The sequence below is a fragment of the Oculina patagonica genome, chromosome 14 (genome assembly GCF_052425735.1).
Source record: "Oculina patagonica isolate OP01 chromosome 14, crgOcupat, whole genome shotgun sequence".
NCBI classification, from domain to species: domain Eukaryota; kingdom Metazoa; phylum Cnidaria; class Anthozoa; order Scleractinia; family Oculinidae; genus Oculina; species Oculina patagonica.
In genome coordinates this window covers 4,236,799-4,260,476 of record NC_135771.1, presented here as the reverse complement: position 1 = coordinate 4,260,476, position 23,678 = coordinate 4,236,799, and the positions used below count along the sequence as shown (strand labels likewise).

General features: G+C 38.5%; 1 protein-coding gene across 5 annotated transcripts; it reads right to left on the bottom strand.

The window, feature by feature from the left end:
- Positions 1-1,456: 1,456 nt before the first annotated feature.
- On the bottom strand, positions 1,457-22,851 carry LOC144638124 (uncharacterized). 5 transcript variants are annotated; one of them, XM_078497305.1, is made up of 22 exons: positions 22,265-22,850; positions 22,028-22,145; positions 21,837-21,915; positions 20,117-20,206; positions 19,100-19,156; positions 18,519-18,582; positions 17,115-17,189; positions 16,730-16,874; positions 14,370-14,442; positions 14,041-14,086; positions 13,751-13,834; positions 13,029-13,144; positions 12,636-12,705; positions 12,255-12,354; positions 11,577-11,698; positions 10,692-10,877; positions 8,926-9,078; positions 7,680-7,892; positions 5,608-6,441; positions 4,076-4,171; positions 2,885-2,959; positions 1,458-2,058 (listed from the first exon to the last, which is right to left on the bottom strand). In XM_078497305.1, the coding sequence occupies exons 1-22, from the start codon at positions 22,442-22,444 to the stop codon at positions 1,948-1,950; spliced, it is 3,087 nt and encodes a 1,028-aa protein (XP_078353431.1). In that variant the 5' UTR covers positions 22,445-22,850; the 3' UTR covers positions 1,458-1,947. The 5 variants fall into 5 exon arrangements, with proteins under 5 accessions (XP_078353434.1, XP_078353431.1, XP_078353433.1 ...); XM_078497307.1 differs by having other exon boundaries at positions 10,779-10,877; XM_078497306.1 differs by having other exon boundaries at positions 1,459-2,058; positions 8,962-9,078; positions 22,265-22,849.
- Positions 22,852-23,678: the final 827 nt, after the last annotated feature.

Here is a 23,678-nt window from a genome sequence, read left to right as displayed (position 1 = left end):
AAAAAAAGACTTGATCTGATTGGATATTTGAGCTTTATCTGCGATTGCCAGAAAAATGTCATATTTCAGCTCGCCGTGTCACTGTCGTTATCGCGGACACGCTCGGCCGTCGTTTTGTGTCCGTTTTAGCGGGGAAACACTTGTCAGGCGAACAGTGGTGAAAGTGCCAAGCTTTCGTTGGGAATGGAGGGTGAGGGCTGGAGGATTCTGGCGGAAAAAGGCTATGCTGAAGTGAAAAAGCAAAGTCTTAGTGTACAGTTTATACTGAAATATTTAGCTCGGGACATGCTCAATATTTCATCTTCACTCTCTATCTTTCTTTATTTATCAGCTTACTGAAGGAATTGATGCAAAAGTAAAAAGTAAATAATCCAGAAGCCTTTAAATTTTTAAAGTGTGTTTTTACAAATAAAAAACGACAGACTGCAGTTTCATGTAATTATGTTGTATGAGAAGTTCAGTCCCTTTATCGAGTCAAAACAATAAAAAACTATTATGTTGGTACCTCGAAACTGTCTGTAATTCCGTAATAGGGAGAGACCGTTATTATTAGCTGGAGTCATTTTCAGTCAAACCTCTATAACTTTCGCCTAAGATCTTGATTTTGTCCGTAATAGCGAGTGTCCGTAAAAGCGGGGTGTCCGCAAGGCGAGAGCGAGAGTTGACTGTAGAAGAAAGTCGATTAACTCTCGACGAAACACTTTTTTATGGAACTGAAAAGAAAATGAGTTGAATGTTGAAAAGTGATTTTTATTCCGAGGGCGGTCATTTTTTCCGGTACCCCATCCACACATAATTGCGATTGGGTTTTGACCCCCCTTTGGAAAATTTTAAGTTTCTTAAAACGTAGCTAAAAGTAAAAATATCACTTTACAGCTGTAACTGAGGCGGCTTCCTCCCAGACGTATGGGTTTGTAGAAATACTGGCCAGTTGGAAAAACTGGTGTAGCACGAAAACTAAACCACTACAAACAATCAACTGACAAAAAGAGAACCATAAGTTGTTCATTTCTTGATTTTATTGGTAAGTTCCAATGAAGTAAACTCTCGGGAATTAAATTACTGTCATTATTAAGCGTAAGAAAGCGTAAAAAGCTTCCCACACTCCCCCCTGAGGGGGGGGCCCCATACTGGGGAAAAATAACTAGGGAAAAGGATTAACAAAAACCAAAACAATTATTTGGTTTATATTCCTGTATTTCTCGTCCAATGCCTGAAGCACACTTCGGGCTAGCAGTTCTGGTACCGAACCTTCAGCGACAGATCCGAAATTTACATCCCTAGGGGCCCAGAGCTGTAGTTCCATGAACGAAACTCCCCCCGGGGGGAGGGGGCATATTTCTTAAAGTGTAGCATGTTGAGCCCCAGCTAACGACAATTGGAACCAAGTGAAGAACCTTTTACCCCCCCCGAGCCAGTGTCACCGTTCAACACAAAACTACCGATGGACAACAATGTCTTATTAAAATTTTAAGCCTAAGAAACATTTATTTTTTCCAGCAATGACTTATATTTATTGCGAAATGCGTTGGATTTGTTAAAATTGAAATTTTACGAGCTAGGCTGGTCAACACCAGGCCAACACTTTTTTCGCGTTCTAGCCTTCCATTTCCTAGGAACACTGAGTTATAATCCATGTGCAATGAAGGCGAAATGTCACGTTAATAAATTTCCTTGCGTTACGCAGAAGCGTTGCGTGACGACCCAATGTGAAATGCAAAGCGATTGAAAAGCAACTACTAAGCTCTTCAAGTGTGACCATCCTTGAGCTTTTAGGGAAAACTAAGGCTCCCCGGCGTTTTTTAAAAGCCTCGACAGGATTAAAGCATCGTTTCCTTGGCTGCTTGAGGTCCCCATACTTCGCCTTGTTTGTCATAAGCTCATTGGATCTTTTGTTTGGAAGATCTTAATCGACAGGTTTTGTAACGCAGTTCTGTGACACTTTTGTCAAGATGGTTGCTCTTTGTTTCTTGCAATAAGTAGATTGACGACTTGGTTGTGTTTTAGAAACAGTACAGCTTTTTCGTGAGTCACGCGTCTTAGGTTGATTCCATTGACCTACAAAAAAATATATACGGTAAAATAACTGCTTTGAAGATTTTTACAGATACGCAGGTGCAAAATAACTTAAAGTCGAAAGAGACTCAAAGAATAGTTTACTAAAGGAAAAAAAAACTCAAAAGAGGCAATAATAAACCATAATGGAACAAGGATGGATGAAAGATTGAGAGAGAGACTGAAATGAATTACGAACGACTAACTTGAATTAAAGGGATCTGTGGCACGGATTTTAGCCAAATTTAGACAAAAGAAAAAGGGCACCAAATTGAGTAAAATATAAAAATACACCACTAAAAAACAGTGAAAACATTTCAGTAACAAAGCAAATACAAAAGAAGGTACTGATGGACAAAAATTGAAGAAGATAAACGGATTACGATATGACTGATATGGGTTTTTAAAAAAATGTGAGGCTGAACAGCTTTCAAAGTTAATCTCGTTGGTTTGACACATTTGGTTGCAATGAAGCTATGGTTTTGTCATCAAGGTCCATAGAAGTACTTGCCTTCATAACGAATATAAGTATTTGGCAAAACTCAATAAAACAGGCTTAACTTAGCCGTGACACACGCCCTTTTATCTGAGTTAAATCTTCAGTTTTAAGATAAGCCATTCAAAGCTGACTTCCTGAATCAAAATTCCCTCAGCGTAAGTGAGGAATGAAAAATCATTCTATTCGATAATCTCTAAATGTTTGATGAAACAGTGGAAATTCTATGACGATTTATAATTTAATTGAAGACGTTTGGAGATCTGGAAGGTAGAGGATAAGAAAAGGGTAAAAGGCATTTATAACAGACAGACGATCGACTCTCTCTCTCACCTCAAGAATCCTGTCTCCAGGAATAAGTCCAAAAGATGCTGGCCCATCCGGCTGAACTTTGGTCACATATATACTCTGTAAGATTAAAAACATACAGCTTTTCCTCCTCAACCATTTGGTTATAGAGTGGTTTTCGCTTGAGTATCGAAAGTAATCCGCATTTGCTTTGGTTTTGCATTACTAAGCTTGGTGATTGGTTTAAAACTCTCGCGCTCCCCTCAGCCAATCAGAAGTAAAACCAAAACCAATTGTTGCCTGTTCGCGCGAGTTTTCCCGGGCTTTGCGCTGGCTACATGTATTTGCTCCGAGTTTTGATTGGTTCTTTAGATTGTCTGTGTTTTTTGTGATTGGTCAGAGTGATTCCTTCGGTTTTGGTTTTGCGACTCTCGATTGAAAATCGCCCTATATAAAAGCGTTTTGTTTCAATATCAACGCAGGTTGTTTGTCCCGAGAAAGACAATCCCATCCTTTCTATTCTTACTTTCATTTTTGAAGATAAAAAAACTTGAGGAAAAGAAAGGGGTTTCGACCAAACGTACAAGTGCTCTTGGAAAATGGCACCCAAATTCCGCACCAAACTCGCCGCTATAATTTTGCATTGAAAACTGCCGTGCGTTAACTTAAAAGTATGAAATTAGTTTCCCATGGAAAATAAGTTGGTTGCCACGGACATCAGTTTTCAAAATTCCCTGACTTTTCCCTCATGAAAATAAAATTTCCCTTACCAAATAAATACAAAATGTCAAATATAGTAGCGGTCTCCAGCCTCCACTTAAAAAAAAAAAACAACTACATCGCTTAGACCGGAAATATTGTTTTTTCGAGCCAACAATTGTATGAAATCAGCGGGGTCTTTTTAAGGAGGGAGTTATTTTTTTTTTTTTTTTCGGGAAAAAAAAAAAAAAAAAAAAAAAATGGGTTAAAAAAAAATTAATTTAAAAGAGAGGGGGAGAAAAAATTTTAATAAAGTATCGCGAAAAAATAAATATTCAAAATGGTGTCTCGACTTAGTATATTCCAATTTTCCCTGACTTTTCTTTAAAATATTAATTTTCCCTGACTCAAAATAAAATTCCCTGACTTTTCCCTGAGCTTGAAGGATTTTATTTTTCCCTGACCATTTCTTAACCTGTGGCAGCTCCCTGAATAATCTACCAAACGTCGAAAAGAATGGCACTTTTTTTTACAAACCTTGTTGTCGTTCGGATGAAAAGGATTCGACGAGGAACCAACTCCACCACCTACACTGAAACCAAGATTGGGATTCTTGTAAACCTCCACGTGAAGCTATTAAACAATAAAAAAATACAGTTTACTTTTACTCGAGCAAAGTAACGATTCAACGAAATGTAAAATAACACAAAAACAAGAACTAACGTTGCTAACCCAAAAACAACAACAACCAACCGTTTATTTTGCCACAAAACAAAGAAAAAATAAAACAGAGAATAAGGGAAAAAGGAAAAAAGGGTGAAAAAAAAAATTGAAAAAAAAAAAAAAAATTATTAAAAAAAAATAAAAAAAAAAAAATCCAAAAAAAAAAAAAAAAAAAAAAGAGAAAAAAAAATTTAAAAAGAGACCAGAGCGAAACGTTTTAAAATTATTATTATTATTAAATCACTTAATTAGGCACAAAAATAAACGCGCTGAGTAGTGTAGTCACAAAAAATTTTCAAACTTTATCCGGGCTGTAAACTGAACTCAGAACAGAAAAATTTAAAAGAAGGGAATAAATTAAAAGAAAAGAGACTGAGGTAGCAGATAATAATGGAACCAATATTTGCACATATGCATTAGGAAATATAAAATTAATCATAACGACGTTTTTCAACATGTCCTGTTCAAAAGTACTATCGCAAACACATCCCGCTCTCCCCGTACCAATGGAAGCTCTATGCTATCCACAGTCTACCATCACTGATGTCTTCATAAATCTCCTCTCACGTCCTTGAGCCAATCAGAGAAAACTGTTTTTTTTTTCAACCAATCAGGAGCACAACCAATTCACAGCTAAGCACACGCGCGTTCGCCAGCGCTTACAACGCGGTTAGGTAGCTCCCATTGGCGTACTTACTACGTAAAACACGCCGGCCTTTATAATGCCATCCCCTTTCCCCCTATCTCTAACTCCAATACTCCTACTTTCTTTGACTGTAAGCCAGAAGGGGAAGAAGACTTTTTCCAAGTCAATGCGGTTCTAGGATTTTGTTAGAGGGGATTGCAAGTACGAGCGACGAAAATGCCATTCCTTAAAAGGGTCTGGTGGCATGCTTCCACAGACAATGGTAAAAATATAGATTGTTAAATATGGGGTTTTCTGCGCCTTCACTGGGCGACAAAAGTCCTTAAAACAGTTGGTTGGAATGTATACTAAATTTAACATTCCACTTTTCCACTTCTAATCCGCTGTAGCTAGTGAACTACTCCCCCTCCCCCTTTTCAATGATGTACACAAACGCTGCAAGTCTTGCAGATAGTAAATCCAACATTGTCCACGGTACTCAATTGAAAGTGCCAAGTGTCTCAACACTTTTGGCGCTCATTGTTGCACTTCTGGTGTGTGTTTGGTTCGCTGGGTCACTACTAAATTCTATTCGATCTTTAACAGTCCTACTCTTATACATGAGCCTCTGGGTAGGGGCGGAGTGCAACCCCCATCCCTCCCCAAGGACTTTAAAATTGTACGCCCATGATCAGTGTTTTACACAGAATAAAATTCTCACCAGTTCTATGTTCGGGTCATTATCCACAGGTTCTTCATCCTCTTGTGATGACTGCACAGATTGTTCAGAATTGCGAGATTCTGACGAATTACTCCTGTGAAGAACGCGTGGAATCGACGGCGCAATCTCTTGAGGCCTCCGATTATCTCCAACGTTTGCCCGCGGTCCATTAACAGTTACTTCTCCGCGCTCCAATGCTCTTTCCTGTTGAATCTCTCGAACTCTGTTCTCAAATCTCTGCGCGACTTCTTGTGAAATATCAAGTCTTTGTGAACTATTCATGACCTGGGCAGCTGATTGCGTGCCAGTGCTTGAAGGCACTTCCGGTTCTGGTAAAACCTGCCGAACCGGAAGTTCAGCAAAAACTTCCGGTTGTACTGAGTACTGGGGAGGGGGCGATCTTTGGCCGATGTTAGTTCCATTCGTGAGACCTGCATTAGGGACACCTTGTGACGCATGAATGACGCGGGGTGCAGCAGTTCCAATAGGTACTCTGTCAGATTGGTTTGTAGCTTCGTAATATGACGGCGGCCTTAAAGGACCTTGAAGAAAACTAGGTTCCTGCTCATTAAATGAATGCATTTCGCCTAATTGTCCTGTCTCTGGTGTCCCTGTGGAACTGCTCCACAGTCTGGCTCCTGGACGTCCGTGATATGAAGACACAGAGCTGGGCACTTCTTCGCGAAATGAATGTTGGGTTTCTACAGATGTTCTACGGTCACCTTCAGGGGGTGGGGGAGAAGCGATTCTGTTTCCTCGCGGGGTGTAGGGTGGGGGAGGTTGATATACAGGCGGAGTGCGAGAAGGGGGCTCCTCTTGAGTAGCAGCTTGTCCCTGAAACAAGAACAGTAGACAAGTCCAGTAAGTAAGATCCCTATCTTATTTGTCCACCAAATATCAAGGCAGATCCCCGGGGGGTGGGGGAGGGACTCGCATAAGAAAGTGACGGGGATGCTCGTCGTCTCGCTTAGGGTTGTAATTTCGGATTTTTTGTCTTGCTTAGGGTGTTCCGGGCAAAACGCCAATATTTTTAGCCGTAATGGTCTCATTTAGGGTTACAAAAAAAGAAATTTGGGGGAAAAAAAAAAAATTTAAAATAAAAAGAAAAAAAAGAGAAAAAAAAAAATTTTATAAGTTTTTTACCACCTTTTTAAAAAAATTTAAAAAAAAAAAAAAAACAAAATTTTTTATTACAAATATAAATTCTATTCTTAGTTTTCTGGTATCTTTTAGGGGTCAAGAAAAGCTTGAGTTACACCCAGATTGGTCTCTTTTAGGGGTTCTTTTCAAAATTTCTGACGAGCATCCACGTCCGTTTCATATAGGAGTCCCCGCCCCCCCCCCCCGGGCATAGATCACCACTGGGTCTTCATCCAGTGCTTCAGCATTGTGTAAAGACCCAGATAACTGAGATAACGACTGTGAGAGTACTTGTTTCTTCAGCATTCATCACATTGTTAACCATCTTCTACGACGAAATCATACCCCTGGGTTAATTTTTGAATTCAATCCTTCAGTCTTCGGATAGGGACCAAAAAGGTACTTGTGTCTCTGGTGGTATCAATTCTTCAGTTAAAAGTTACCAGACAGGCTTGCAGACTATGAGCAGTCCCTGTTTCTCTTATTTTGTTGTGCGATAAGTAAAAAAAACAAAAGTTGAGAGAAAGCACTAGTGGGCAAGGTTTTGCGCTGCTGGAGTCCTAGCAGAACTGGACACCACCCCCTCCAAGACTTTACCCCCCAGCAAAACTCATGTAATGACTGAAAAAGAAAAATCATACCTAACTTTCATACACTTACGAAGGACTTATAATGAGAGTTACGGTAACCTTGAACATGATGCAAAGCTTAAAAATAACATTTGTTGGGGGGGAGGGAGGGGGTTCAAATTGGCTAGGGGGTCCATATTTGGTAGCGCATTTGAACTGGGGGTCAAATCCAGGGGGTCCAAATTGGCTATGATAACCAGTTTTTTTCTTGCTATTAATTTTGCTTAAAAATTCTCTATTCTCGCTTGGCAAACTGAGAGAAGAGAAGGAGGACTGCTCGTAGTCTAATTGACTTCAGGTTACCCCAATAAGCCGATCTCCTGGTATACTTCTCACTGTGGCCTGAGCTCCTCTCATCGACGTCTGCGGTTCTGCGTTTTGATTGGCTGTGACTCTCCCCGTATTACCTCTCTGGGCAATACCATTCGATATTACCCGCTGATTGCTGTTCAGTGGATGGACAGCTACAACTGGCTGAGCTTGTCTTTGCTCTGTGGTTTGAGTTGGAGTATGAAGCTGGAAAATGAAAGGATTTCCCAGAAAATTACTTGGCAATGGGGCTACGAAAAGTCCTTCCAAACAAAAATGCTCCCAGATTTTGAGCAGCCATTTCTCTTCTCTCCCTTATTACGCTTGTCACTCAATAGAATAAGAAAATAGAGGACTGCTGATAGACTAGATTACAAGAATGTTGTCACCAGATATTCATACATTTTGGTAAACACAAAAAATGTAAGTACAGTTGAATCCCGATAACTTGAACCTTCCAGGGAAATCGAAAAGGTTCAAAATATCGGGAGCTCGAGTTATTGAGGGTAAAATTAGTATGAAAACAACCTGTAGGGGAATCGAAAAAGGTTCGAGTTAGCGGGAGGTTCGAGTTTCTGAGGGTTTGAGTTATCGGGATTCAACTGTACAGTAAAAATGTAATGACATGTACCGTATTTTCTCGATTAAACGCCGGGCCCCGAATAAACGCCAGGTCTCCAAGGTAGAGTGGTAAGTAAGCCTTTTAGGCATTTATTTGAGGTGTAATATGCTTTAGAATTGATGCCAAGATACGTTCATGTCACAAATAAAGATTAAAAACCCTTCTTTAATAAACATTTTGCTCAAATATACTGCACCATTCAAATAAACGCCGGATCCACAGAGCCAAGTTTGAAATAAACGCCGGGGGCGTTTAATTGAGAAAATACAGTAATGGGCTACATTCTTCAACAAGCCAATGCTGACAGTGCTCTTAGTGTACATGTACATGTACAACTTGAATGCGTTTCTGAGTGATTTACGTCTGTAACACCTTGTTTTCAAAAATTTAAAAAAATAAGTGCATGGTAGTGTCCCTCTGGAGTAAGAACATTCTGTTGGCAATGCACTGTTTTCTCTTGAACTGTAGCCTTCAAGACAGACATAGAAATGAAGAGAAAAGGCGAATTTGGGCCATGTACAAAGTCTTAGAAGATCGCAAGGGCCCAATTCTCCTTCTTCCTCCTCTTTCTGCACCAGCCGAGCATGCTACTGGAACTGAGAAAGCACAGGAACCAACCTGATCTTCATACCAGGGCACCTCAACTGTACGCACCTCTTGTGGTCTTAGCATCTGCGGCTGCTGACTGCGCTCCACTGACTGTACCACTACTGCCACGGGTTGCTGTTGACTGGCTTGTTGCTGGTTTTGTGCACTGGTTGATTCTGGAGACTGAGAGAAAATTTATACCTGATGTTAACAGACATGTCTCATTGCATTTTTTTCCCCTGCCCATCATGGCGAATCTGAGATTTAATTCGGCAAATTCCGAACTGATTACGTAGCTCTACAAGATCTGTGACTGTTGCAGATTGGTTGTTGTTTAGTTACGAATGTTCAATTAAAGGAAAAATTAATAGGCCATTTCCTAGTTACCCTTTGCCTCTGTTTCAAATGAGTCTATGTGTGAAACCATTCAAATGAAAATGAGTTTGATTTGCATGAAAATGGACCTGTGGGTAAAACTCATTTTCATATGAACGGTTTTGCACTTAGACTCGTTTTGAAACAGAGGCGAAGGGTAACTCGGAAATGGCCTATTAGAGACACAACATAGAATACTGTAGAGCTAAGTTTTCAATTACTTGGGACAAATCCAGGAAGTCTCTATTGAGTGGAAAGAGGGATACCTGTTTCTGTGAAAATTTAAGACGGATTCCGCTGAAAGTTCGAGCAATGAGTGCGAAAATTAAGTACCAAAAATCTACTCATAGCACGGCAACATTTTGTATACTATTTAAAAGATCTTATCGAAATTCATTTGTCTTAGTGACCCCGTAATTAAATTCGAAATCATTCTCGAGAAAATTAAAGTCAAACCTCGTAAAAATGTTTAAAACTTGCGCCATTTTGTTTTGAACTGGCGTGAAACGTCCGTTTTAACTGAAATATTGTCAATTTCAAATCCATTTTTCTCTCGTGGGGTCAGCTTGAGTGCTAAAGTTTTGGCAGGATTTTGTTAGCTGTACTTAAACTGCTACCATGCTAAGAGGTCTTTTTGGTAACTTTATTGCTCGAATGTTCGAATTAAGTTGCTACTAAAAGTGCTAATGGGAATCTATGTAACTGGTCGAGCTCAATTCTGATAGGTTCCACCTATGCCCTCCCTTGATTTGAATCAAGTCTGATTACAAAGCCTGTTGTTTTATTTTCTACCTTGAGGAAATACTGCTAAAAAGTATGCAAATGTAAATTGCCACACTCTAGGTTTTTATCGACACTCAGCTTAATGGTTAGTCCGAATAACTGGGCACAAGCTTTAGTTCTGAGCATGAAAGAATTTTGAAATCATTTTATAGTGCAGCCTGGTGATACATGTACGCATCCTCAAAAAAGATTAATGTGGTTTATAACAATAGAGCAATGAATTTTTCCACATTTTTTAAACAATACAGTTATTACAAGCAACAATAAATTTTAATGTCAATTAACCCCACTGGATGTAAAATAGTGCTTTTCTTGTTTTGGAAATCTTGGTAAGTTTAGGACAGCACCAACACTGGAAGCTGCGAATATCTAATTGCCATCAGTGAAATTGGGTTTAGTGCATTCATTAGTACATTAGTGATTAACCCTTATACTCAATGAGTGAGGAAAATCTATAATCTCCTAACATCATCAATACATTGTCAAGCAGACAGGTGATGCTAATAAAGGCAATCATCAACTGGAGATATTGTCTTTATGAAACACCAACTTCTCAGAATTACTAACATTAAAGAAATCTACGGCAATTAGTAAGGAGAATTAATAGGTTAAGTTAGTGAAGTGTGTGCAGTCCTCACCGAGTGCTGTTTTTTGTGCTGGTATCTATACTGGTGCCGTTGTTGTTGATGACACTGGTGCTGTGACGGTAATACGGGTTGGGTTACCTCTATCTCCTGTTGTTGCTGCCGTTTGCTCGCAAGATACTGCGTTGCACGATCCTTTACATCTTTGGGGTAAGGTGACTGGTATCTGGCTAACCGCGACTGTAAGAAAGTATCAAACTTAGGTAAAATTGTTTATTCAGCCTGTAAACTAAAGATTAAGTCTGCACCAAGCCAGGTTACCCATACCACTGGAGCTTATCCCAGTTTCTGTTACATTAAGCAACTACTAGGAGTATGTCTATTTCCCCCCCCCCCCCCAGATGGGTTACCCCCAGTATTAATTTGCCAGTGCCCATTGATACACCTGGGTGGAGAGAGGCACTAAGAGAGTTCGCTTGGACATAAGACCCAAAAAATATGCATATTTTTTAAAGACCTAAAAAAATATGTGACCCAAAATACTGAGCGGGTAAATTTTCAACCCCGAAAATACATCGGACCCCCCCCCCCCACGTCATGTATACTTCGAGTACCCCCCTGTGAGCACACCAACCATTAGGCATTTGGCCAACATGTCTCTCGCACCAGCCCGTAAAATGATGTTCAGTAATAGTCCATTTTACAGTTGTTTACCAAGTGACCAGGCCTTTGAATGGTAGTGAGGCTGGAGGTGACCTTGCATTGATACAAACCTCTCTGCTTTATTATGTAAATGTGACCTAGTTAGCATCAAAACAACGTGATTAACACAACAAAAGCAGTGAGGTCTGTATCAAAACAAGGTCACCTTCAGCCTCACTTTCAGTCAATGGCCAGGTCACTGAGCAGACAACTGTAAAATGGTCTATTGTCACCTACCAGATAGTCATCTTCATCAATGTTGAACACGATAGAAGATCTTTGCCTGAGCTGTTCTTCAAGAAGAGACGCTGGAATGCTGCCTGCTGAGTCTTCACTTTGTTGTTCAGAAACTGAAGAAACTGAGCAAATAGAATTATTAATGATTGAAGGTGAAGGATGATGAAAATAACTTATAATTACCAGTTCTAGAATTTTTAAGTTCAGTTCAAGTTAATTTTTAAATGTAATTATTTACCAAATTTTGGGTAGCATGAATAGAAAGGTTTTGTGGGCCAACTCACTCACACCTTTCAAGACTTATTTTTGAAATGACAAACTTCTGTCTTGGTCCCCCTCTACTATAGTCAGTAAAAAATAACAGAAAGAAGGAAGGAATAAGAAAGGGAAGGGAGGAGGATGGTATGGAGGGGTGAGGGGATGGAAGGTAAGACAGACAGACAGACAACAGACAGTCAGACAGACAGACAGACACAGACAGACAACTGACAGACAGACAGTCAGTCAGACAGACACACACACACACAGATAATAGACAGACAGACAGTCATACAGACACACACAGACAGACAATAGACAGACAGACAGGCAGACAGACAGAGACAGACGGATGGACAGACGGACGGACAGACAGACAGACAGACGGAAGGGGAAGGGAGAAAAACAAATTGCCCATACCTTCATCAACAGGAGGCTGTTGTGGAAACATAAAGCAAGTCAACACATGTGACTGAGTTCCATGGTCAAAATCAGATTGAAGAGGAACCATTGGTTTGGACTAAAACAGAAAGCAAAAGATTGTCACTTGTTGTCACTTGTTGAAAATTATTAATAAAAGATGATTTGAGAAATAACTTTATGACCCTCCAAGCTTTGGAGCTGGTGACTAAATTGGAACTGAAGTTGCCAGCCTGGCAACTAAAATTGAAAAGAAGGGTTGAAAGCGCGAGCTTAATTTAGCATCTAAAATTTTTCACTGGCGACCAAACTTGAGCAGTCGGCGGCCAAATGGCCACTTATTAGGAAAAAAATAAACTTGGAGGTTGCTTAATTTGTTACCTGGTTTTCTGAGAGCCATAGAGCTTTTAAACTAGTCAGCTTTCTGAATGTATATGGTAGACATTCTAATCTGTTGATTAGGAGCACAGACCATGTTAAGAATAAATGAATACTCATAAAATCACAAATCATCTCAGTATTTGAATTCTTAAAGGCAGGTGGAATTGACGTGAAATTATTATGTTGAATTTCCACTGACTGGAAAGCTTATGTGTTGCTGTGGTGCTCAAAGGGAAGGACAGATGATTGAGATGATGATGATGATGATGTGTGACGGCATTAAAGACCTGGTCAAGTTAACAACCAAATTCTCCCAAAATGAAATGAAAAAATGTATAAGAACAAGTTAGGAGAAATTGATGTTGATCTGAAAGATTTAGTAATGTCCCTCACCTGTTGCAAGCAAGGTTCATCACCTGAAGGTTTGGCATCCGACCAATATCATCAGGAATTCTCACAATCCTGTTGTCCCGTAATGATAGTATTGTCATTGATGAACAGCTACCTAACTGGCAAACAAAATAAACTTGTTAACATCAATTACCCATTAACACCTGATTGTTTATAATCCTGGTGGATAAAGGCAATGTGTGAGTTGAGTGTCTTGCCTAAGAACTCAAAACAAGAATCCTGGCCTCTTGATTGAAAACTAGCTGGCAGACTCTGCAGGTCATATCTGCAGGAAGCACCGAGACCATAGGTTACTATAATAACCACATTAAATGAACATTGTCATTGACAAAATGTTTGGCACTTATTTGAATTGATTAAGATTTAATTATCTGATATAATGTTAGATCTATCCAGAAAATCTTTAGTCATAAAAGGTCAGCAAAGTGTCTGGCTTAATTAATGCTGTAAGTAAAAACGCTAAGAAAACTTGCAACATCTTCAGACAATCTTTGAATGGGAAATCTTGGAAAGATATCTGTGAGGTTTTCAAAAGTGCTGGAAATTTTACTTGTAAGTAATTTATTTTCTATTGAATATATATATTTTTATCAAATGCATACGTTCAGAACAATATTTAGACTACAGAAACAGAAAATCCTTAGTTAATATATCTCCACGATGCATTTGCATGTTTTTGACATGCAAAATGTCAAAAAAAATACCTCCAATGGAATTGCCTCCAAAAAGTTTTCATCAGCATATAAAATGCGTAGTTTCCTCAAAAATCCAATGGAAGATGGTAGACTCTGCAACAAGTTGTTGTAAAGAGAAATGAAAAACAAAAGTCATTTAAGTTCAATATTTTAAAATAAAACACATAATGCAGAAATGTCTACAAGTTTATTTAAATACTGTACAAATCATAAAAATATACAGTGATATTACGCACAAAACTATGTTACAATAAAGCTAAATATGCCCTTAAATAAATAAACTAAGGTAAATCTTTTACCTCTAATTCATTGTGATTTACAACCAGTTCTTCTAGATTTGTCAATCTACAAAACAATTATTAGAATATACATTTAATTTATTCAGTAAAACATCTGAGGAATAGCATTGCAAACCATACACTACAAGGAAGTTAGCAAAAAATAATGAGAAACAAGAAGTCGCAAAAACTCATTTATCAAACAAGCCACCCCTGTGAACAAATAAGAAACATTTTTTAGAGCTTATCTTTTTTTATTTAGAATTGAATATGCTGTTATCTAACAACTGGTTACAAGAACAAAATAAGGAAATTATTTATTTGAGACAACAGTGAATAAATAACATTACCTCCCTATACTAGCTGGCAGTTCTATAAGGTGGTTTTCATCAACTTTAAGTGTCTGCAAATTTCCAAGGGAACCTTAGCAAAACAAAAAGTTATTTTTTAAATATCAAGGTTTCATCCAAAATACCTACAACAATCTTTTGCTTGAAAAAAAAAATGAATGGACAAATACAATCAGGGTTCATACACTTTTTCAAGCCAAAAATTGAAGGACTTTTTGTGTTTTGCTGCAGCCGCAATGGCTGCAAGCAAAACACATTGAGAGCTGAAGTTTGTGCCGTAAGGACCGTAAGGTGTAAGGTGTAAGTGCCGTAACAGAGGAGAAATCTGAACTACCGATGTCAATCAAATCCATGAACAAACAAAATCGAAACCAATGAACCGTAGCGCTGATCGCATTCGAAGTTACGGGCCAAAGTATTCGAACGCAAACCACGTTGGACACGTTGGAAAACAGAAAACCGATTTAAAAGTATATCGCATTGGGAAAGAAAACAAACTGTGGCGCGACCACTCCAGTTTTATGAGAAAATTATTCTGCAGTTTTCATCATTTACGAAAAGAGCGAAGACTTGGAACCTCGCCGAAGGTCATAAATATTTTCTCCAAAGGACCGGTTAGTGCACAGTTTGTAAACTTTCGCTTTGAAAATAAACTTACCCTCACCTTGTCTACACTGTCTACAGCATACTAGTACTGTATTAACTCTGAACTTCATATTTTAAAATAAAATGTATGAACGTGTAACTTGTCACGCAAAGACAGCTGGAAAGGAATATACCATGCTGGTAGGCTGCACCGCTAATTGTAGCTGTATTCGAGCTATATAAAAGACAGCTAGAAACGAATTAATACTAGTAACATCACAATGGGAAAGAAACTTATTCAGTGGTGCACACCGTCGAAAACAAAGAAATATTAAAGGAAGTTCTCATTCACCAGATTCACTGCATCAGATGCAACATTCGTCAGTTCGTGTTTAAATGCGTGGCGACCAGTTTGTTTACTAGTTATTAAAAAATAATACGGTCTTCATTTAATAAACAGTTCATCCTTAAATTTCAGCTTTTCTACGACTGACAGGTAGGTACTATAGTATAAGCCCCGCTAAAATAGCTGGAAAGGGAAAGTTTTTTGAAAAATGAATTTTTGACTGCCAGACGCGCTGGCGCCACATGTTTATTTTGTGAAGATTAATTAAACGCCGTGAAAAATAGAATTTGATGTCCAGCGAGCCACTGCATCTTCGGCTACGCAGTCCTCAGTGAATCCTCCAACTTCACAAATTTCTAAAACTTTAAGAAAACGAACTTTCGCAGAATCAAAAATTGGTCCTTATCGATCTTCCGATCTTGTCGTGAAGACACTGAAATTCTACGAGTGTTCATGCGTGAAGGGATGACTGACGAATGATAATAATTATTTGTAAACTTTCGCTTTCAAAATGAACTTTGCGTTACGTTCAACGCCGTCTTTCTGTTGTTGTACGCCGGTGCGCGTGCGATTATTTATAATTTCTGAATTTTGCATATTTAACTCAGGGTGACACAACAAGTTTGTTAAGAGTTAGTTGTTCCAGTGTTTAATTTGGGTGAAAGTGGTTAAAGAACCACTGTCTTGTCACTAATAAATATATCACATTGAGTTCTTATAAGGTCAATAGATTCTGTCTTTTTCGTTGTTGTTAAAACGCTACCATTGTGACAATGATTCCAAATACAACTAACGGTAACCAGTGAGATAACGCCACTAAAAGAATCACATTGAGTTCATTGAGATTTTTTTATAATGTTAAGAGTTACTGTTTTTTATCAAAGAGACAATCATGTCAGACATTACGTTAACTTACTAGTAATTAAATTATGTTTGCTGTCTTTGATTTCAACATAACATTGATCAGTAAAATTATCAGGATTGAATTAACACAAAGTGACTACAATATAGTGCAATTATTAACCTGCACACAAGTGACAGACAATAAAAGACGTTGGATTTCAATCTCGACTCACTTGTCTTTCATCAACATGTTCCCTAAGACTTTGCTCTAGCAGCAAAACACATGGACCCATTGGGGCCCTATTTTTAAGGACTTTCCAGGACCGTTCTTGGAAATTTCAAGGACTGTTTTTATGAAATTTACCACAAACCAACGATTTCCAGTCTCTTGTGCCATTGATGTGCTTGCTGAAGAACGTGCTTGCCTGCCAAGGCATATAGAAAAAAGCCGCCATTTTCTTAATGTGCGCATGCTAATCATGCATAAAATTATGCACAGTGAGGGAAGCGCAACGCAATACTGAGGAATCAGGCAGGTGAGGAGAAGTGAGAAAATTATCAAATATGATGTACCAACCAAACTCACCAATGTTATCTAGTAACTCAAGTAACAGATTGTTGGATAAATAAAGATCAGTTAGGGACTGGAGACTTTCTATTTCTGGCGGAAGACGCTCCAGTCTGTTTTTGGAAACATCAAGAAACAAAAGCTGCCGCAGTAGTCCTATTTCCTGAGAAGTTAAAAAAAGTTAAGAAGTTAATAACCTACTTCACCTGAAAAGAACTCAGAGACTCAAAGGACAGTGCAGAATTTTTTTTTAAGGGAAGTATGTGGCTTAACTGGAATTTCCAGAGGGGTGGGGAGATTCACACCAAAAACCTTCTGTGGGAGGGGTATGGATATTTTCTGGAACAACCAATTTTACTTTTTTGATTACCACCATGCATGAAGCAAACTTTTCAATAATTACCGGTGGAAGTTCTCTGACACCATTATTGTCCATCCAAAGTTCTTTAAGGTTCACCAAACACCCAACAACTGTTGGCTAAATAAAAGTTTCAAAAATAAATAAATATAATAATAAAGTATTATTTCGTTTGTCTCACAACGTAGTCACGTGTGATGGAGATTGCAACGTTTCGACTGCATACTGCTAGTCTTCATCAGGCGATAAGGTCGACTGGTTGTGCGTTAGCTCATAAAGCACACGGCTGCGCTGTGATTGGATGGTTTTCAGCAGCTCTGATTGGTGCATTTCGATCCTCAGTGTTCTGCATGCTGGTGTACTGTTGCTCCCTCGGCGGTCCGCAGTCGTACAGTTCTCCTGTTGCTGTGTTTTTTGATCGTGGGCATCCATGCTTCAGAAATTTAAATTCCACTGTCCCTGTTGATATTATTAGGGTGAAGTCTTATGTGAATCGCCTCTTTGAGCCGGCCTGTGTACCAGTGCAAGTCACGATCAATAAACTTTACCTCATTCCAAAGCGGGTAGTGTCCGGTGTTGTTGGTATGCTCTGCAACGGTGGAAGTCTGGATGCGTGCGAGTCGGATGTCCCGGTCATGTTCTTTGATCCTATCTTGCATAGGTCTTCCAGTCTCGCCGATGTAAACTTTGCCACATTCACAGGGAATCTTGTAAACAACGCCATCTTGCTTAGTCGAATCAACAGCGTCTTTCGGCCGTACTAGTTGTGATCGCAGTGTAGTTTCCGACTTGAAAACAGCGCGTACCCCTTGTTGTTGTAGGCAGCGGCGAAGTTGCTCGGAAAGACCTTTGACATAAGGTAGAACGGCAGTAGATTTAAACTCAGCCACGGGTTCAGCACTGGTGTTCGGTTTTCTAGTCTTGGTGATCTTCTGATGAAGACTAGCAGTATGCAGTTGAAATGTTGCAATCTCCATCACACGTGACTACGTCGTGAGACAAACGAAATAATACTTTATTATTGTACTCTACCACGATGAATAACCACAACATTTTTTATGACATAAATAAATATAGGTCTTGATTATTGTATGGTTCTTAAAAAAAGACATCATGTATAAAATACAGAAATCAGATAGATGTCTGATCATAAGTCGGAAGTGTTCAATTTTTTAGTTGATAATAATATAAGATTTACAGCAAGGCGCCCAAAAGTGTGACCACCTTTAATTAATTCACATTCTTTCGTGCAACCACCATCCAAATTATCAGAAGCCAAGGACAGCTCCCAGTTGACTTCTGATTAGATTAAATCTGCATGGAAGAATGTGAATAAATTAAAAGTGGTCACACTTTTGGGCGCCTTGCTGTAAAAACAAGTTTTCAAATTTCCTTACAAAAACAATATGACCATTCAAATATTTAGTACGCTAATTTCAATTTACCTACCAGTTCAACAAATTCATTGTTTCCAATATCAAGTCTTTCTAGTTGCGTGAAATATGACATAGACCTTAAACAAAGCAGAGTAAAATACATACATGTAATCTGATGTACAAATTGAACTTTAATGGTAAGGTAAAGTCAGTGTATTTCTAAAAGAGCAGGTTTAAACCGCCTTCATCAGTTGCCCTGATGAAGTGTTTTTAATAAACACGAAATATCGGCAAAGTCGAATTTCCAGTTTTTATGACACATCTAAAAGAGCAGGCTTATACTTGTTTGGGACCATAACTAAACTCACTGGGAGTACAAAATGTATAAGTCCCAGAGATATTTTGGCCAAATTCTATGGGTGTCACTGTCTCAAAATTCTTTGCAACACTTGGTTGGAGAATTGATTTTGCAAGGCTAAGAAAATCTCATGGCTTACAGAAAATTTGAGTCTTTTCGCCTTGCAAAGGTTTAAATTTACCATTTGCCATCCCTTACAGATGCCTCTAAAGAAAGATGCCTGAGATTTTAAAATAAAAACAAAAGACACATTGGAAATAGTTTGTAATAAAGAAAATTATTTTATAACTACTCACTCTGGTAGGGACCGTAAGTGGTTCTCTCTCAGTTCAAGGACTTTTAGCTTTGATAACCTGCAAATGAGAAAAAATTGTCATCAACAAAAAAGCTTATTGCTACAAATTCATTAATTCTGCAAGAAATATTGCACTTAAGAGGCCCTGTAAGGAGTAGGAGGAGGAGGAAGAGGGGGGGGGAGTTATGTTATCCCTTATAACCCAGCCGTTAATTTTTGCGCGCGCTCATTGGACAAAATGCATCACGTGGTACAAAATCGGAGGACGGGTATCAGCGAATATACCCCGTCTGATTTGATATCCGTCGCCCGATTTTGTAGGCAGGCACAAAACAAACGAATGAAGTCACCTTATTTAATTCTAACTTTTAATGAAATCGGAGAGTTAAAAAACACGTAAACCAATCAACTTACATTTGTTTCAACCACAGTTTACAATTTACAATTTACTGGCGATGAAACACGTTGTAGAAATAAGTCGGAGGGGTATAAAATAAATAAACCCCTTTCTGGCTTGCTGGTGTATTGGAGGATAATGCCCTTGGCTGAAAGATTGTCCTCAAAATTTGACAGTTTGACAATATTTCAGCCTCGGGCATTATCCTCCAATATACCAGCCGCCTGAAGGGGTTTATTTACTAATTATCCCAATAATTTTGAGGGCAGTTATTTCTTATCCCCAAAATTACCAAAGCTGTTATATCCATATTATTTTGATTTTCATTATCCCTTAAATTGAGTTGTTTTACCTTATCCCTATAATTATTTAAAGATTTATCCCTAGAAAATTTTGTGAGTTGTCCATTATCCCTAAAACCCCTAACAGGACCTTACTTAAAGGGAGATCCCTAAAATAGTCAGTCAGAGAAGAAAGTTCTTAACTTTGCATATCAAAGCACCCACACATACATTGTCGAAAACACAAATGCAGCATAACCGGTTTTTATTACTTATTCTTATTATTTATTCTTATTACTTATTCCTTGATCCAGTTCTAAGATACTGCATGCTCTGTTACCTTCCAAAATTTGACGGCAAACGATCCAAAAAAGCATCATTCAAATAGACATGTGTCAAATTTAACAACTGCGTAAACCCATCTGGAATTCTAAGGAGAATAAAATAAGTAACATATTTTTTAGAACAGCAACATTGAGCTTGAACTAGCAGTCAAGGGGAGTTTTGTGGGCTTATAAACGGAGGGGCTTATATCCGGGGGGGCTTAAAAGCTGAATGAAAAAAACGTTTCAAAATGAGCCAGAGTATTGTTGATCGAAGTAAGTTTTTAAGTTAAAAAGTCATAAAGCAACATTTAGCCCTGTTGAGTACTGTCATCCAGCAGAGGGGGCTTACATCCGGGGGAGCTTATAACCAGATGCATTTTTTTGTTTCCAGTAAGATGGGCCTATAACCAGGGGGGCTTATAAGTGGGGAGGAGGCTTATAATGACCGGAATTTTACAGATTATAAAATGTTGGAGGAATTACATACAATATCATTGGTCAGTTTGAGTTCATAGCTCCATAAAGCACATGACATACTTCAACTGTGTGCTTTATCGAGTTAAAATGCTTGCACCTTGCGTCATAAGTTAGGGTGTGCGTAAATTCTCTACCATTTAAATAAATTGTCTCCTCATGCATTGTTGAGTTATATAAGCAATGATGTGGAAATTTTAAAGAACACTCAAGAAGTGCAGGAAGTGCTTGCCTTGTGCTTCTTTTTGCACTTCTCTGGTTTTCTTAAAATTTCCCATGTGCTTGTATAAGGTCCTTAAACATAAGGATGTTTATAAGGATCCTAAACCTTGTAGATCCTGAATGCGATGGAGATCTTATGAAGATCTAAGCAATTCTTTTTACAAACATCCTTCTAAGGTCTTTGCAAGGACCTTGAAAATCGTGCCAAAATCATTTAAGATTCATGGAGATCCCTGAAGTCTTTTCGCAAAAATTTTGAAGATCCTGTCAGAGATTGTAAAGATCCTTAAAGGTCTTAAGGATCTTCACAAAGATCCTCCTCAATAGGATAATCAGAAAATCCTTACAAGATCCCACTAAGGTCTTTAAGGATACTTGAAGATCCTTGAAAGATTTTTACTAGCTATAAGGCTAAGCCATGTATTATCCTGTCATAAAACACTCCAATTTTTAGAGAACAAAAAACAGTCACTAGTGGGTGTTCTGCTAAATTTCTTTCCTGTTCTCAAATTCCTGTTGTGTTTTTGACAGTATAATACTTGGCTTTGCCAAGCACAGTTAATAACATTTTTGGTGGTGTCCTAATAAATTCTTCATGTTAACTTATATTTTACACTGTGTATTTTTTTTATAATTTTGTATACCAGTAAATCAGTTGAGAAAGTCCACACCAATCCTCGAGATTACTCAAACAAAGTAAATTATCACAAGAAAATTTAACAGTAAACACCACAGAATTAAACCATTTCACATCATTAATTGGTACCAAGCTTTAACAAATATCTTAATTGGATAATTTCCAAAATTAATTTTCAATTTTCTCCGCTACAATATTTTTTTGTTTACTATAAAACACTATTTATATCAAAACTTAGAAACCCGATATGAACAACAAACAGTTGATTACAAAGTTTATAAAAGATGTCATCTTTTGATAAGAATATTAAAGTGAAAACAAAACACAGACACAGAATAAACATTACATTTGTAAAACAAAAGAATAGTGTGTACAAAAATATGTTTCTCGCGGTTACTCACTTTCCGATGGGATTCACGCTCGCTTCAAATTGTTCCAGACATTTGCAGTTTTTCACACTCTCTGGCAAATCAATTATACCTTCAAGAAACAGATTTGTATTAAAAGATCTGAACGACATAAGCTTCAAACCAAGAGAAGTTTTCGATAAGCGTATTTCGCGCGCGACGATAATCTTCCCAAACTTTCTTACCATTCTTGCTGATGTCGACTTCTCTCAAGTTTGTCAAGTTCGAAACAGCTGAGGGTAACACAGTTAATTCATTATCACTCAAACCAAGGATATGCAGACTCTGCAGCCCAAACAACGCCTGAGGGGACAAAACAAAGACAAAATTAAGCTTAAAGATTTTTAAATAACTCCGCACGCAGCAATGTCAAAATTGCAAACGCTAAGACAGAGAGAAGATAAATAAACTCTTTAAAGTACCCTTGGTAATTCTCTAATCTGATTAGCGTCCAGATAAATTTCTTCCAAGTTTGGCTCAGCCTTAAAGACGTCTGTTGGCACTGAAGATAGGTTGCAATGCCGCAGATCCAACACAGCCATATCACCGTTGCCCTCGCACTCGACAGAGAAACAACTCTTTAGACCGCCCCATCGCCTCATTATAAACCTCTTACAACATGGCGAAGCGGTCTAGAATTGCATTTCTCGCTGCATGAACAATTAGATTACTTCCGTTCGGAAGTTTAAGTTCATTTTCAAGGCCTGTTCATAATCCGACGCGAAGAAATTCAGCTTCTGTACAAGAGAATGCAAATTATTCTCTAAACAAAACAAACGCTTTCGAGTGAATGAAGATGTTCTTTGAAGTACTTCTATGACATAGGAATCTTGCTAATCAATTTGATCAATCAGTTGAACAAACACTGTCGGATCAAGGAGACGCATGACACTTGAAAGTCACCGTAAAAAAGAGTTGAAAGTAGCAGGCTTAGAGACAGATGAGTTTCTTGCAAGGAAAACTTGCAGACATCAAGCGAAGCGCCTTGCCATCGAAGCCTTGCTATTGTTCGACTCCTGATTGGTCAAATTACAAAGGAATTGTTTCAACAACCAATCAGACGAGAGCTTGTTCACTTCTAAAAATATCTCAAATGCCTCGGGCCAAACAGGGTAAATACTTTGAGTGTCCTGCAATTACACTAATGGTAAATAAAGTACCGTAAATTTCCGAAAGAGACGACCCCTAGTCTACTTTGCCCCTATTATGAGGAGGTTGCGTGACATTTCGGCTGCAATGAACGGCTACTGCAAGCCCCCCAAAACACAGAAAAAAACCTGTTTTCTGTAGATTTCCACACCACAGTTGGCCGGTGCTAAAACAGTACCCATGTCCACCCCTCTCTCACACCTTGCCATAAAAATTAAAGGTAAATTCCCAGACTTCAATGGAGATCCAAAAAAGTTAATCAAGTTTTCTTACAAGGAGGCCTCACCTACCTTAACGTTATAACCGAAGTACACAAAATGAAATATGCCAAAGACGGAAGACTATCCCTTACGTAACCCCACCTTGTGTTGTAAGACCTGGTTCACACTAGCGACATAACGGCAAGGTCAAAAAACGCAAAAAAAAAAACACCTCATGTCAGAATTGATGTTTTATATCACCAGTGTGAACAACCCGACATAACAACATTACAGGAACATAATTAACATAAAAAAATGATATTTTTTATGTTGTTATGTCCATGTCGTTCTGTGGGTGTTACGAAAACTAAGACCCTCGAAAACGAAGACCTAAGACCTAAGACCCGGTCTTAGTTTTCGTAGTACGAAAACTAAGACCCCAGGTCTTAGTTTTCGTAGTACGAAAACTAAGACCCCAGGTCTTAGT